Source organism: Cannabis sativa, chromosome X (genome assembly GCF_029168945.1).
Source record: "Cannabis sativa cultivar Pink pepper isolate KNU-18-1 chromosome X, ASM2916894v1, whole genome shotgun sequence".
In the NCBI taxonomy this organism is placed as follows: domain Eukaryota; kingdom Viridiplantae; phylum Streptophyta; class Magnoliopsida; order Rosales; family Cannabaceae; genus Cannabis; species Cannabis sativa.
The window spans coordinates 17932039-17948765 of NC_083610.1; the positions used below are offsets into that span (position 1 = coordinate 17932039).

The 16727-nt window shown below is 35.1% G+C and overlaps 1 protein-coding gene across 4 annotated transcripts; it reads left to right on the plus strand.

The window, feature by feature from the left end:
• Positions 1–13994: 13994 nt before the first annotated feature.
• On the plus strand, positions 13995–16443 carry LOC115722218 (membrane-anchored ubiquitin-fold protein 3). 4 transcript variants are annotated; one of them, XM_030651402.2, is made up of 5 exons: positions 13995–14370; positions 14513–14652; positions 15093–15362; positions 15664–15834; positions 15964–16443. In XM_030651402.2, the coding sequence occupies exons 3-5, from the start codon at positions 15230–15232 to the stop codon at positions 16017–16019; spliced, it is 360 nt and encodes a 119-aa protein (XP_030507262.1). In that variant the 5' UTR covers positions 13995–14370; positions 14513–14652; positions 15093–15229; the 3' UTR covers positions 16020–16443. The 4 variants fall into 4 exon arrangements, with proteins under 4 accessions (XP_030507262.1, XP_030507412.1, XP_030507334.1 ...); XM_030651552.2 differs by having other exon boundaries at positions 14170–14370; positions 15118–15362; XM_030651474.2 differs by having other exon boundaries at positions 14212–14370; positions 14510–14652.
• The last annotated feature ends 284 nt before the right edge of the window (positions 16444–16727 follow it).

Genomic DNA, 16727 nt, shown 5'->3' on the forward strand with positions numbered 1-16727 from the left:
TTGCTCCTCGAGCAAGAGCTTGTGTTTTTCTAGGATATCCACAAGAAGTGAAAGGATACAAATTATATGACATCAATACAAAACACGTTTTTCTATCCGAAAATGTCATTTTTCATGAACATATCTTTCTTTTTCAAAAATTAAATGAAGATACTATTAATGTTGATCCTTTTACCACCTTAGTCTTACCTTCTTTAAATGTTACTAACACTCCTATTAGTGACTATCCTATTGGCACAACAGATACATCTAGCTTAAACTCCCTTGTTCAGAAAGCAAACACAACTACACCAAACAACAGTGGTAAGTTCTGTTGATGCAAATGTCACTCTAACAACTCCCCCTGAAAAACCAGAAGTTATTCCTCGAAGAACAACTGGAACCACAAGACCACCTGCTTACCTCAAAGATTTTGAGTGTTACTTTGTTTTACAAGAAAAATATTCTACTCCTCACACTCGTTACAAATACCTCTCTTATTGTAGATTACAAAGCTTTTATACTTGCGGTGACCTCCCTCAAAGAACCTCAAACATACCAACATGCTATTCAAATTAAATAATGGCTCGATGTTCTGAACACTGAACCCATAGCCCTATGCAACAACAAGACTTGGACTATTGTGCCTCTGCCTCAGAACAAAAGGGTAATTGGATGTCATTGGGTTTACAAAATCAAATTCAACAGTGATGGCTCAGTTGAAAGATTCAAGGCACGACTTGTGGCTCAAGAACATACCCAACAAAAAGGCCTTGATTTCTTCGATACCTTCTCACCAGTGGCCAAAATGGTCACCTTCAAATTATTACTTGCCATTTCAACGATCAAAAAATGGCAAATTTTATAAGTAGACATAAACAATGTCTTTCTTAATGGAGACCTCAATGAAGAGGTCTACATGACATTACCACTAGGATTAACACTACCTAATTCTACTCATACAGGTTCTAATCTTGTTTGCAAGCTACACAAGTCAATTTATGGCCTACGATAATCATCGAGACAGTGGTACAAAAATCACATGGATGCACTCATACATGAAGGTATCTAGTAATCTCAAGCAGATTACACCCTCTTCACTCGAGGCCATCAGACAATTTCATTGCCTTGCTAGTTTACGTTGATTATATAGTTATCAGAAGCCCAAACCACACTGTTTTACAACAATTACAAGAGTCATTGCATAACCAGTTCAAACTCAAGGCGCTTGGGAATCTGAGATACTTCCTAGGATTTGAAATTGCTCGTACAATAGACAACCTTTTTATCTCACAAAGAAAATACACATTGCTGCTCCTCGAAGACACTATTTACATTGGTAGCAAACCAGCAAAGGCACCTATGTATCCTAGACAAAACTAGAAGACCAACAAGGAGAGCTTCTCACAAACCCCTCCATCTATAGATAACTAATTGGAAAACTATTATATCTAACTTTATCCAGACTAGATATCACCTATGCTATAAATGTTTTAAGTCAATTTATGGTTTCCCCTCGGACTACACACATGCACGCCCTACATCATCTTATACGATACTTGAAAGGCACTCTAGGACAAGGTCTTCTATACTTGGCTACATCATCTTTGCATCTCAAAGGATTCTCAAATTCAGATTGGGCATCATGTCCAATCACAAGGAGATCAACCAGAAGCTTTTATGTTTTCCTCAGTGATTGCCTCATATCTTAGAAAACTAAAAAATAACCAATAATATCAAGAAGCTTAGTTGAAGCTGAGTACAAAGCCCTTGCTGCTACAATAAGTGAAATAACTTGGCTTCAATACCTTCTAAAATATATTCACATTCTTCAATCAACCTTAGCATTCATATATTGTGACAACCATTCAACAATCCACATTGTTAATAACTTTCCATGAGCGTACCAAACACATTGAACTTGATTGCCATTTTATTTGAGACAAAATAAATCACTCCACCATTTGACTCATACCAGTCTCCAGCAATATACACTAGGGCTGAACATCGAGCGGGTTTACCGGGTTTCGGGTTGGCGGGTTTCGGGTTCACGGGTTTCGGGTTCAAAAAATTGAAACCGAACCCGGACCCGAATAGGGCATGGGTTGGCGGGTTGGCGGGTCACGGGTTGGCGGGTTTCGGTTGGTCGGGTTTAGCGGGTTGGCGGGTTGACCCGGTCAACTCAGTCAACTCGGTCAACTCTTTAAAAAAAATTATTTTTTTATTCAAATAATTATTTTATTTATTTATTTATTTATTAAATTAAACATATATAATATAACAATTTGTTCATAGTATCTACTATTGAAGAAAAAATACATTAATCAATCCAACCAACAAACAAACAACCTATTTATCAAAGATTCAAATCAAACTTCATATTCATGTTCATGAATCGTGATAAAAGTGAAAACTAAAATATTTCAAAATACATCCATATCTAATATCTATAGTCCATAAAAATCTAAAGTCCATATTATATATATATAAAGAGTAATAAAAGAAATATATATATAATATATTTATAAACCGGGTTGGCGGGCGGGTTCGCGGGTTCAACCCGAAACCCGGTACCCCTAAAATCTCAACCCGCCAACCCACCCGAAGGCAACAGGGTTGAACCCAACCCGCCCGAAACTTTTTTTTAAAAAAATTTTTGCGGGTTCACCAGTTCGGGTTCGGGCGGGTTGCTCGGGTTCGGGTCAAATCCGTTCAAAATGTTCAGCCCTAATATACACTGCCAGAGCTTTCACCAAACCTTTACCAGCTTCTACACTTTCTGCCCACACTAGCAAGATGGATGTACACGATATTTATAGTCCACCTTGAGAAGGGTAATACGATATCAGTTTAATCAGCTTAGTGTGTTAAGCTTGTTTACTAATTACTGGTTTAATTTTAGTTAGTTATTTCTGTTACAGTCAATTTTATCTTTCTTGGTTAGTTGGGATATCAATATCATTAGTTTGGTCTAAACTATTCAGAGTTAGTTTTATTTTTTGTTTTGGTTAAACAATATACTCTTCTCTTTGAGCTATATATATTGACCATACTTTGTATTTTGCTATTCAATCCGATTCAATACAATTACACTTCTTTTTCATTTTCTTATTTTGCAATAATTATTAATATGGATAATTAAATAAAACATTATTTTTTATAAAAAATTTACGTTTAAATATTTATTTTTTTATATATTTTTATAGTGTTTTATAAAAACAATAAGAAAACTATATAAAAGTAACAGGAAAATAGTATCCAAATAATATCAAAACAATAAAAAAAAAACATAAAAATAACAAAAAAAATCAACAATAAATTAATAAAAGTACAATATAAAAATACATTAAAAAACTATATTTTCTATAAACAAAATCATAAAAATATTTAAAATTTTGTACAATCGTATTTTTATAATTTTTTTTATTATTAGTTTTGTGTATTTGTGAAATAATCCCTTATTATTAATTATTATTGGCTTTGGGGGTGAAGAGAAGGTGCTGGAGAGGTTGGGCAAGAGAAGAGTAGGATAGGAACAGGAAGAAAATGAAAGTGTATTTTGTCTGGTTGTGTTAATCAAAGATAGGGTAGCTCTTGTGTGGATCTCATTTCATTTAATCAAATTATTATAATTATTATATGAATGGTCCTGTATCATACAACAAAGATGTACAACTAATTTTATTTTAGGGCTTTACATTACATAATAAAAAGTTGAAAAATGGGAACACTTCTCTTCATTCTCGTGAGAGTCAGTAATGGAAAGAGAAAGACACTTTTCTTCTTTGCTTTTTGTCTAATAATCCTAATTATATTGAGATAATTGTCTATAGAAAAACATACACATAATTGTCTCTTGTTTAAAATTTGGGACAACTCTAGCTATGGAAATCTACTTCATTTATTTCTTTCACATGAGAAAAAGGGACCATTACAGATTCACTGGATTGTTCATCTTATCCACCCATTCTAACCAAGTCAAATCATAAAGATCCCCAAATTATAGCCTTAGTGGTTTGATTATTTATTTTCAATGATTAACTTGGTAGTTTAATGTATACTTACATGGGGAATGTATTTATAAGCTCATTGTGTGGCTATTTTATGACCATTGATCATATGGGATTTGATGTGATCTTGGTCATCCATTTTTTTTAGGAGTTGATTATTAACAGGATTTACTGGACATAAACATTGAATTAGCTAGTCCTATTGTCTCATAATTAGCCATTATTTTAAAGTGTAACATCACACCTACAACCTACATCCCTTTAAGTAAAACACTTTTCCATTTTACAATTCAAAATACAAAAACAATTCAATGTATATTAGTATTACTCCACTACTTGTTTATTTACACTCCACAAAATAATTAAAGAATGATTTTTTTTTTTAAAAAAATAAATTACATTAAAATCTTTAGGGCTCGTTAGGTACGCCGTATAAGTGTCGTATTGTATAAAATAATAAATAACATTGTTTGGATAAAACAATGTATTGTATTAATTATTACGATCAAATTTTTTAATACAACATATGTTGTATTATTTAATACATAATAAATGGTCAGTATTAGCTTGTATTATAATATTTACAAAGGATTTAAGATCAACACCAATCCGACCCGGACCCCGACCCCGACCCCGACCCCGACCCCGACCCTGACCCCGACCCTGACCCTAAACCGAACCCGGGCACCGGACCTGGACCCTGACCCCGGACTCGGACCGGGGCCCAGACTTGTGATCCAAACTCGGCCTGGACCCAAACCCGGCCTGGACCCGGACCCCAGACCCCAGACCCCGACCCAGGACCCAGATCCCGACTCGGACCCGAACTCGGACCTCGACCCAAACCTCAGACCTCGAACCCGAGACCCGCACCCAGGACTCGGACTCGGACCTCAGACCCGGGACCCGGAATTCAGGCCTGGACCCAGGACCCGGACCCGTAGTTGGTATTGGGATCGAGTGTATTAAAAATATATTATTACTTTACACAATCAATTAATACAAGTCAATACCAAACATTATATTGTATTGAATAATACTAATACAATACAACACAATACATTACAATACGGCGTACCAAACGAGCCCTTAATAGTTTTATTTTGCTATCAATTAACCTTTAAAATCTAAATTTTTATAGTAAAATCTCTAAAACTACGATAACGTTATTAATTTATAATTCTATTTAAATTTGACTGTTAACTATTATGTTAAATTGTCTACGTGGATACAATGTACACGTAGTGCACTTTTATTGGTCCACATAAAATTTTATAATTTAATTATTTAAATATTATAAAATTTATTTAAAAAAATCATAATAAATTTATAAATTTTTATTTTAAAAAATCCCATACTTTCCTAAAAATAAAAAGAAGACGCATGCGCCTAAAAATCTAAGGATTCCATCACTCTCTTCTACCTTTCTCTTTCTGCCTTAGCTGTGGCAACTATTTTTTTGGCAAAGCTTTGACTTCCACGATCAGCCACCACCGCACCAAGCCATCTTCGACCAGCTCTAGTCAGTGGTCACCTCCGTTCCAGTCGCTCACCATTTTCATTCCTTAAATGATTTAAAGTTTAAATTCAGCTCATATTTTAGTAATCCCGATTTAGTGAGATTAGGCTATGTTTATCAGAAAATCGTAGCGTGCCTAATTGTTAGGGCGTTATAATTTGGTCTTAGAGCACAAAGGTTTTTAAAGAACCTATAGACTGGCAGAACATGTACAATCATCGTCAAAGACAAGGTCGACTCGTGGTGCATTAAGTGTTGAGAGTAAATACATAACTGCCTTTGTAATTATTTATTTATCGCTTTCTGTTTTAGGCAATATATGAGCATCTAGAAATGAATTTTATATGAAAAGCATGATTAGTGTTTTAATTGATAAATATTTATTTAATAAGAGAAATAGAATGTATGAGTTAGGGTTAAGGCAATAAGTGCGTAAGTGCGGTATTGGTGCTTGACTCGCCGGGGTTGTTAATTTCATGGCTATTTGTGAAAATGGACCCTCCACAATCATCTAGACCACAGAGAGAGCACGTAGAGCATGGTAATGACCAAGTCAATCCACTGGCACCGCCTACGCATTCAAGGGATAATGTGGGGGTTAATAATGCTAATCCACCTATCGACTAGCAGCAAATGTTCCTTGAAATGCCAAGCATTATACTTCGTCAAGAAGATGAATTGTGTCGATTCAGGTAACCAGCATCGGCAACTCTAGCAGAACAAGTGTTACCACCAGCTCCAGTTCCAGTGGTGGGTAACCCAGGATTTATTTTGCCACATCGAGATTCTGTGTTCGAACGTTTCGTTAAGCTACAACCTCCAACGTTTCTGGGAGGTACTGATTTTATAAAGGTTGAGTTGTGGATGAGCACTATTTCCCTCATCCTAGATAACATAGGGGTGACGGGGACAAAATGAGTTAATTGTGCTACATTCATGTTACAAGATCATGCCCACATTTGGTGGTATATTGTGGGTCAGACTCGAGACGTTAGTACCATGTCTTGGGAAGAGTTTTAGACTTTGTTTGAAGAAATTTTTAATAACATTGATGTAAGAACTTCACATGTGGAAGATTTTGTGAAGTTGACCCAAGGGAAGAAGATAGTGGCTGAGTATACCCTAAAATTTGATCGTCTGTCTAAGTTCTCTGGTGACCTGGTACCAACGGATTTACCCGGAAACAAAAGTATGTAAGGGGACTAAATGACACTATCAGTTGAGACTTAAAAATTACCACTGATCATGGCACTTATACAAGAAAAAAAATTGAGTTAGCCTTGATTGCTAAAGAGGTGGGACAACATGTAATTAAAGAGCAAGTTGCAAAGGATGTCTCATGGCATCTAATCCTAGTGTGGGTGGTAGTATCAGTAAGGGGACTGACAATGGCAACCCAGATCACAAACAGAAGGTTAAAGCTTTCGAAGCACCAGGAAGTAATAGAAAGTTTAGGGGAAAAAGTGGTGGCTGTCAATGCCGCGGGTCTACATTCAGATCATATCCAGAGTGTCCCAAATGCAAAAAGCACCATCAGGGTGAGTGTCGGGCTAAGACATGTTTCCAATGCAGTATGGTGGACCACTTTATCCGAGATTATCCACAGGCTAAGAAAGACGAACCAAAAAAGAACAACAACTGGAATCCGGGGCGTCTGTTCACTATGACTCATGCTGGCGTTAATGCTAGTCCGTCAGTGATGACAAGTCAGTTGTCCATTAACAGTTGTTCTTATTCAGCATTATTTGATTCAGGAGCTATTCACTCTTATGTATCGAGTAAAGTAATTGAGAGTTTTCATAATCGTGTGATGTGCATGCTTTAGGGTTTGGTACCCTGTTACCCTTAGGAGTCCTAATTGTATCTACTCGTTGGATTAGGTCTTTGTCTTTTTGGATTGACGGTTATGAATTAACTGCCAATCTAACTGAGTTACAATTTTCTGATTTTGATATAATCTTGGGAATGGATATTTTATCTAATACGGGGCAACAATTGTCTGCAAGTGGAAGATGGTGGTATTTGAACCGGACAGTGCCCATCCAGCGGTGTTTGTGGGTAAAGTACAAGGATTGCGCATACCTAGAATAACACTCCTAAAAGCTAAAAATTTGATGCGCAGAGGTTGTGTAGGATTCTTAGTAACTACGTTGGATACTAGCCAACCTGTGTCATTTGTACCTAAAAATACGAGATTGATGTGCAAATTTCTAGATGTAGTTCTGGAGGATTTACCTGGATTACCACCTTCCTGAGAGATTGAGTTCGTAATAGAGTTAGTTCTAGGAGAAGAACCAATATTAAATGCACCTTATAGAATGACTCCGAAGGAATTGAAAGAGTTGAAGATCCAAATCCAGGAGTTACTTAACTTGGGATTTATAAGGCCGAGTTATTCTCCCTGGGGTGCTCCGTGTTATTTGTGAAAAAGAAAGACGGGTCGCTTCGAATGTGTATCAGTTATCGGAATTGAATAAGCTCACTATCAAGAGTAGATATCCTCTACCCTGAATTGACGACCTATTTGATCAATTGAAGGGTAAAATGGTCTTTTCAAAGATCGACCTTTGCTCAAGTTACCATCAACTGAGAATTCGTGAAGAAGATATCCCGAAGACTGCATTTTGTACTTGGTATGGACATTATGAGTTTTTGGTGATGTCTTTTGGACTCATCAATGCCCCATCTGCATTTAAGGACCTTATGAACCGGGTATTTAAGGATTACATGGACAAATTTGCGATAGTGTTCATTGATGATAATCTGGGTTATTCCAAATCAAAGGAAGAGCAGGAATTGCATCTTAGATTATTGATTCAACGATTACGGGATCACAAGCTTTACGCTAAGTTCAAGAAATGTGAGTTCTAGTTGTCACGTGTTTCTTTCTTAGAGCACATAGTGGATAAAGATGGGATCATGGTTGATCTGGCCAAGATTGAAGTTGTTTGGGATTGGCCAACACTGAAATCGGCTACTAAAGTTAGAAGCTTTTTGGGTTTTGCTGGTTACTATCGTCGATCCGTTGAGGGTTTCTCAAAAATTGCAACATCCCTAATGGAACTGACCGAAAGAATTTGAAGTTTGTTTGGACTAGTCAGTGTGAGAAAAGTTTTTAGGAGTTAAAACAACGTTTGATTACCACTCATGTACTAACTCTTCCTTCGAATAAGGAAAAGTTTGGTGTTTATTGTGATGCCTTGAGACAAGGTTTAGGTTGTGTTCTTATGCAAACTGGAAAGGTAATAACTTATGCTTCTTGACAGTTAAAAGAGTACGAGCAGAGGTACCTTATGTTGGATTTTGTGCCCTAAATAAAATCCATTACAATCTGATTAGTTATCAATTTTGAAGTGAATTATGATTACATGTATGTTACATGTTTATGGTTTAATATATATACTTGATAATGCACAAAATTTGTTAAATCCAGAACATATAGTTATTCACAATTACAGTATTGTCAGAACAGTGGAATGTGATTGTGATTATACGATTCAAAAGATTTGGTCCCTGTTCATCAGTGTTTTGGATTTACACTGATGTGATAATCAGCGATGAAGTATACTTACACTTGGAGTAAGTGTTATGTTCTTTCCAGAACATTGGCAAAGTATACTAGTTTCGAATGTATGGAGTATGCATTGGACTGGACCGATATTGAACTTGGTTAAAGATATTGTAAACTTACCGTTGTATCTTTCCAAGTCAATGTCAGAAGTTGATCTTAGATTAAGAGAATCTAAATCCTAATATGCTTAGGCTCAATCTCAGGAGTGCTATTCATGTTCTTTGATTTATTAGTTAAACCTACCTTTGGGTCAGGATAATACATATATTTTGGGAACATGATAGCATAACTGAGTGGGAGTGCTGAACATAAATATGGAAATCTATAGCTTCTACTGGTGTATAGAAGTAAAGTGATGATTCCTTTTGAGCTTAGTTAAATAGAAGTAAATGGATGAGCTCTTGTTTCAGTGACTATATATTAGATCACTAAAAAATCGTTTACAGGTAACTAAGTGTTCAAAGGGGCAAAATACATTGAGGGGTGTAAACGGTAAATTGGTCCCATCTCGATGTAAATCATCTATATAGAGGATCTCTAAATCACATTAAGATTATAACCATGGTTAAATGAGATAGCATATTGATATCGTGAAACATATGATATGCTCTATATAAGTCTGAGAGTGCAATTCCAAGTTCTAAGAGTGGATTCAACGAGGAATTAATAAGTTAGGGATTTACTTGGTAAATCGGTTCAACTTATTGGAAGCTCAGCATATAGATCCATGGTCCCCATTCTAGTTGAGACTATACTGTTTGTAAAACTCTATAATTGATTTATGATTAATCAATTATAATTCTAAAAGTTAGACTATGTCTAATTTGTGAATTCTCACAGTTTAAGGATGAAATTGTAAATAAAAGGGTTTCTAGGTTTAATTATTAATTAAGAGACTTTGCATGTCTAAATTAATAATTATTTTAAATGGCAATATTATTTAATAATCTATTTTAGTTATTAAATAATTAGTTTTGGCATTTAAATGATTAGAATTGGAAAAATGGCATTTTTGGAGAAATAGAAATAAAATTGAGGAAACTGCAAAATCCATGTGAGGCCCATACACACCATGGCCGGCCACATGCTTGCATGTTTCCCAATTATTATTTTCAATTTAAATTGCCATATAATTGCTAATCAAAGCCTAGTCTAAATAGGAAAGTGGTGGATCACACTAAATAAGGCAGTTATTCAATTACACAGTAAAAGAGGAAACTGTTTATTTGAAAAGTTGTGCTCTTCCCTTTTCCTATTTATAGCCGCCCCCTCTCTCTACTCTTGGAATGCTTTTGACAAGCTTTTGCTTTGCATAGTGTCACACGAAATCAAGAGAGAAAAACAAGAGAGAGAATTTCGAAATTCCTAGTGAGAGAGAAGTGCCCACACACATCACTCAGTACCTCATCATAGTTTGGAAGACTGTGAAGGATCACATCCAACTGAAGAAATTTCGGGCTCAGATCTTGATTATACTCTGCTACAGACAGGAATCAAGGGTTAGAGATCTGAGTGGAAGGAGACATTTAATTCCGCTGCCATCACTGTAAGTTATTCTTAACTTTTATGTGTTTAGTTCATCGTTTTAGAAGTTCAATATTAGGTTGTTAAATCAACATACTTGTGAGTAGATCTAAGTTCCTGGTAAAATATATTTCCAACACCTTACTCACAATCTAGAACTGCCAGCATTAGTATTTGCACAAAAGATTTGGCGGCATTACTTATATGGTGAGAAATGTGAGATATACATTGATCATAAAAGTTTGAAATACTTCGTTACCCAGAAAGACCTGAACATGAGACAAAGGCATTGGCATGAGCTGGTAAAGGATTATAACAGTGAAATTCTTTATCATCCTGGAAAGGCCAATGTTGTAGCTGATGCCCTAAGTAGAAAAGGTCAGAACCAGATGAATACAATGAAGCAGATCTCCAAGAAATTAGCAGATGAAATGACCTAAGCTAACATTGACTTTGTTGTGGGACAATTAGCTAGCATTACCCTACAATCTACACTTCTGGAAAGAATTAAGGAAGTACAATTGCAAGATCTAGACTATGCCTCCAGCGCTGGCTGCTGTACATGATGTGTTCCATGTTTTGATACTTTGGAAATATGTCTCAGATCCGTCTCATATTCTGAGTTATGAAGCATTGGAACTTCAGCCAGATCTTTCATACAAAGAGCAACCAGTGTAAGTTTTAGACAGAAGAGAGAAAGTCTTGAGAAACAAGACAATTGCACTGATCAAAATGTTATGGAGAAACAGTAAAGTAGAAGAGGCAACTTGGGAACTTGAGACGAATATGCAACAGAAATATCCAGAGTTGTTCAAGTAAATTTCGAGATAAAATTTCTATAAGGAGGGGATAATTGTAATACCATAAGGTTTAAGAAAATGGATTAACAACCCTAACTAGTTTAATTATGTATTAATGTGGAATTATATTATTATATAATTTAATATGTGAAACTATACTGATAAATTACATTTTAAGATCCCGTTGGTGTACCAGGATCATTTTCATAATTTTGACCCGAGATGAGTAAAATCGTAATTTATGTGATATATCATGCTTATGGGCTATATTATTATATAGTATATTTATTCTGTCTTTCTGTAGGTATTTTCTGACAAGTCGGCGTGGCATAGTCATAACTAGGTATTTTAGGCCGAATTGGGTTCGGGGCCTAAAATACTAGAATTTGTTTATGGCATTATTTGATAAATAGGAAATCCTAAAAATTTTATGTTATGTGTATGTATATTGTTTGACAACTTTACCCGTGACTTTGTGTATGTGGACTTAATTGATTATAGGGGTATTTTGGTCTTTTAGTCATTTATTTCATTTTAATGAAATTTTGTTAAGTTGAAACTCATTTTTTAGTTTGAACCCTCTTCTAGCTGACCCCTCTCTCTTTCTTCTTTATCTCTCTTTTAAAAATTTTGTTGATTTGAAACTCATTTTCTGGTTTGGAATTTCTTATGCTTGTTTTGTTGGAGGAGCTTGAGGTAGCTATTTTTACCTATTTATTTCTAAATTTAAAAGCTGAATATTGTGATGATCTTTTGTGTTTGTGATGTTCTTTAGTTATGGATGCATGTCTTGGTAATTTTTGTGAATGTTGATGATATTTTGGTATGTTTTGTATGTTTGAACTATAGAGGATGTATGTAGTATTTATAGGTTGTTTTGGGTGACTTTTAAGTTGAGATTTGGGGTTTGATTTCTGGGTTTTTGGGCTCTGATTTTCTGGGTTGTTCTTGAGGATTTTAATGCTTTAAAGATTGACTTTATGCTTGAATTTTTAGATAATGGTATGAATTGTATTTCATTCTTAGTTTTGAATTGAGTTTGTTATTTTGAGCTTATTGAGACATTCTTTTAAGTTTCAAATTGTTGATAAATTGTGGATTGAATTTGAGATATTGCATGTTTTGATTAAGTTTGGATTGATTTTTGGGCTAAATTTTGAAGTGGAAGAAAATGGAAATTTTCGGGGTTACAGGGCCCCTCACCGCGGCCGTGGCCTTGCTCGCCGCAGCGAGGCCCTATTTTCCTCAAGAATCTTTCGTGTTTTTATTTTTGTCATAACTTTTGACTCGGGACTCCATTTGTGACGTTCTTTATATTGTTGGAAAGCTTGTTTTGAGCTCTATGTGCTTATATGTAATTGAAATGCCAATTATGTGAAATTAAATTTTTAACCCTATATGTGAAATCCTGGGAATTGTGACTAGGATTACCGACGCTTGCTCAGGAACACCCAGAGGTTTGGAATTTCTACATACTTGGGATACCAGGTAAGATAGTAGTTAGCACATAGATTTAAGCGCGGTGGGGCTCATGTTTCATATTATGATTGTGATTGAATGTGGAACTGAGATTTGGGTTATTACCCTAAAGGGAGCGATCTAGGGTTATTACTCTAGTGATTAAATGTTTTTGAATGCAATGTCATGCTATATATGTTGAAATAAAGAATTATGCGGGTAAGGTATAATTAGGTTAGACTCGGTAATCATACCTGAGATAAGCCAATCTAAGGCCTTAATGTAAATAGACGTGTGAGCACAACACGTAGGTCTATGCTAAATAGAGAGTAGATGAGGTGGCATCAATATTTATTTGAATTGTGAATATATATTGCATATTATTATGTTTACTGTCTTGATGGGCTTGGCTTACGGGTGCTCTACTGTGCAAGAAAGGGTAAATAAGTTTGTGATCAGCCATGAGTTCGAGGGCTTGGCGGTGGATTGTACAAGTTCGGGCCATACTAGATCACGCGGAATAGGTCTACCAACTGATATATTTGTATTCTCAGTTTTGTCGCTTAGGTCAACATGTTAAAAATGACTTGTAATATTTTGTGAAAACTTTTACGGGATCCCGGAACATGTGTAATATTTTTGAATGGTTTGTAAAGTTTAAATAGTTACAAGATAAATTTTTATTCCTTAACTGATTTAGAGTTTAAATTCAACTCTTATTCTATTAATCCCGGCTTAGCGGGATTAGGCTATGTTTATCGAAAAATTGTAGCGTGCCTAATTGTTAGGGTGTTACATATTAAGTCTGGTTATAGTTTCGTAGCTCAGGATGGTGATGGTCGACTAGTGTCAATAAGGGCATGAATATAAGATGGTGGGGTAGATCCTTTGCTAGGTGAGTGTGGATGCATTGAGCATTAAGGAAGCATTAAGTTAGTTGAAGACTGTTAATGTGTCTCAAGTGGTGGTAGAGTCAAACTATTTAATGGCTATTAAAGTTATTGGTGTTTGATTAAAATATGTATAGCTTTTGGTCTTGTTATTGAAGAGTATAGGGTTCAATTGAGGTCTTTAGTTTTTATTAAACGTTTTGTTAATCAAGTTGCACATTATCTTGCCAAACATTCTTACAGTATGACTGATCGTCTATCGGTAAAAGCTTCGATTCCATCTGAATTATTATCTATTCTTCTTAGGGATTACTCATTAAGATTATTTTATTAGAAAAAACCTAAATTATGATATTTTTTGAAAATTAGAGACTATTTTTATTTATGACATTTGAATTACTTGTCTTTATATTAAGAAAAAAAATTAAATTATTGAAGAAAGAGAGAGAATTGTAAGAAAATAATTTAATTATTTAAATAAGTAAATAAAAAAGGTTAGGACAAATCCCATAACCTTTCCCTTCTTCCCCGCCACTCTGTCTTGTCTACTGTAACTGGCGTCGGAAATTGTGGTATCTTTGACCTAATCACACTTTCTTTCTGATGCCTTCTACCTCAGGTACTCTCTTCTCTATCTCTCTCTCATCAACAAAATTCAATTTTGCCAGATTCCAGACGTCAATTATTGGGTTTTTTGAAATGTTATTATGTGGATCAAATTTTATATTTGTGATCGTTGTTTTTCTTTTTGGTGATAGCAGGGGTATGTAAGCGATTTGATCCAATTGGGTCGTATGAGGTTTTTGGTTTCTTTAATTGAGAGTCGGAAGCCGGTAAGGCTGTTCATGTATAGCTATAGCATCTTTCTACGCAGAAAGAGATTTTTCGCAGATTCAAAGAGGTTCGTTTTTCAAAATTAAATGCCGATTTAATTGAGTTTTCCTTTTGAAATTTCGAATAAATTTCTGGTTTTTGATATTCCTTGGTTCTTGTAAACTTTGTATTCAAATTGAAGGATTTTTGTTTTTTATTTGTTATAATTTTTTTGTAATCTTCAGATTTCTTTAGAATGGTTAGTAACAGAACTAGATGGAGTGTTTCAGCCATTTTTACTAATCATAACTATTTCTGGCAAACCTATTTTGGGGCTTGTTTGCTAATCTTTAATGAGGGAGATTGTGACTGGGATTGGTTTGGAAAAGAACAAGTCAAAATTATGTGTGCAAGTAACCACATAAATAGAAAACAAATACCACTTCTTTTTTAGTTTTGTTTCATTTCCAATTATAGATTTACTTATACTTAGCTTTGTCTCAAACTTTATTTTGGTCTGGGTTTTAGGAGCTAAAAATATCAGTCACTTCAGGTTGGAATTCAGCAGGTGGGTTGGACAAAATTGATACTTTGACTGGAAGTATTGTGCTACCCCTGTCTTTTGGATCTGTGAAGTTTGGGATAAGAGCAAAAAGAGGGATACTATGGCTGAAGGAGAGGAGCTTATTCAGCTTAAGTTCCGAATGTTTGATGGAACAGATATAGGCCATAGTACTTATTCATCATCTACGACAGTTGCAACTCTTAAGCAAAAGCTAGTGGCGGAGTGGCCAAAAGGTTAGCTGTATGTTTCTGTTTCTGTCTATTTCTCGTTTTCTCTTATTCTACATTGAATATCAAATCAAGAACTTGAGATAATTGTGAGCTTTTTTTTGCACTCAATGAACTTGTGTCTACGAACAAATTGATATCCCCTTCACTGATTTTGATTATACATTGAGTCTTTGAGTATCTTTCACATTCCCTTGACATGTTAATATATTCCAACACAATGAAAGTCTTCAGCCGCTTCTATTATATCCCATGATGTCACCAAGTATACTTCAGTTTGATAACTTACGAGTCTGTGCATTTACAGATAAAACAATCGTACCAAGGTCAGTAAATGATGTAAAACTCATACATGCTGGTAAAGTTCTAGAGAACAGGAAGACACTTTCTGATTCAAGAATAACATTTGGCAACGTACCTGGTGAAGTAATTACTATGCATGTCCTGGTACAGCCCACTCAACTTAAAAAGAAGTCAGGTGAGTGTGTGTTCATTCATGATGCCCTTACATTTGCTTTTCTCGTCACTACTGGCCAGTGCCACATGCTGTCTTCCAAAATTCATTTTCAGTTCTTTCCTTATATATCTTTAGTTGGATTTTGTGCAGATAAAAATCAGGAGGACATGCAAAAGATTAATTCATGTTCGTGTACAATTCTTTAAACCAGGGAAACATTTCTTTTTTCGGCTGCCATTGCCCATTGATTGCATTTTTTTCCTCTCTAGGAAAACCCCCTCTTCTTGGCATTGATGGGGTTCTTCTCCTGGTAAAGCAATATATAATAATGATTCTGAGAAACATATATGCGAGTATTCATGATGATTAATCTGAATGAACTTGAGAGTTTCTTCCATGATGTTCTGGTACTTTGATCAAAGCTGTGCAAGTGTTTTTAGTTGTGTGCGTATAACGTAGCATATTACCCTTTTTGTAATTTGTACTATCAATACTTTGATAGTGCGAGAAAGCCTACTTGATTTTCTTTTGTATAGACTGGAATCTTTAGGCTGAAAACGTAATCAGATTCTCTTGCCAATTACTAACTTTTTGTCATAATGATTATATGCCCACAGAATTGTCAGACCATCTAATGTGTTCTTAAATTTTCCATTTTTATTTTTAGTAGCTTATAAATTGAATATGATTGAAAAAAAAAGATAAATAAATAAAAAAAATAATAGACAATCTTTGATATTGGGAGGGAGATTTGAGCTTGAGACATGTAAAATTATTGGAAGTGTTCATCAAACCGCTTGTACTGCACCGCATTACAAAAGAAATGTTTTGCGGTGCGGTTTGAATTTTTCTTAAACTGCGCAATACACTGCAGTTTTGAATTGTTAGTATGCGGTTCAAATCGCATTGCACAT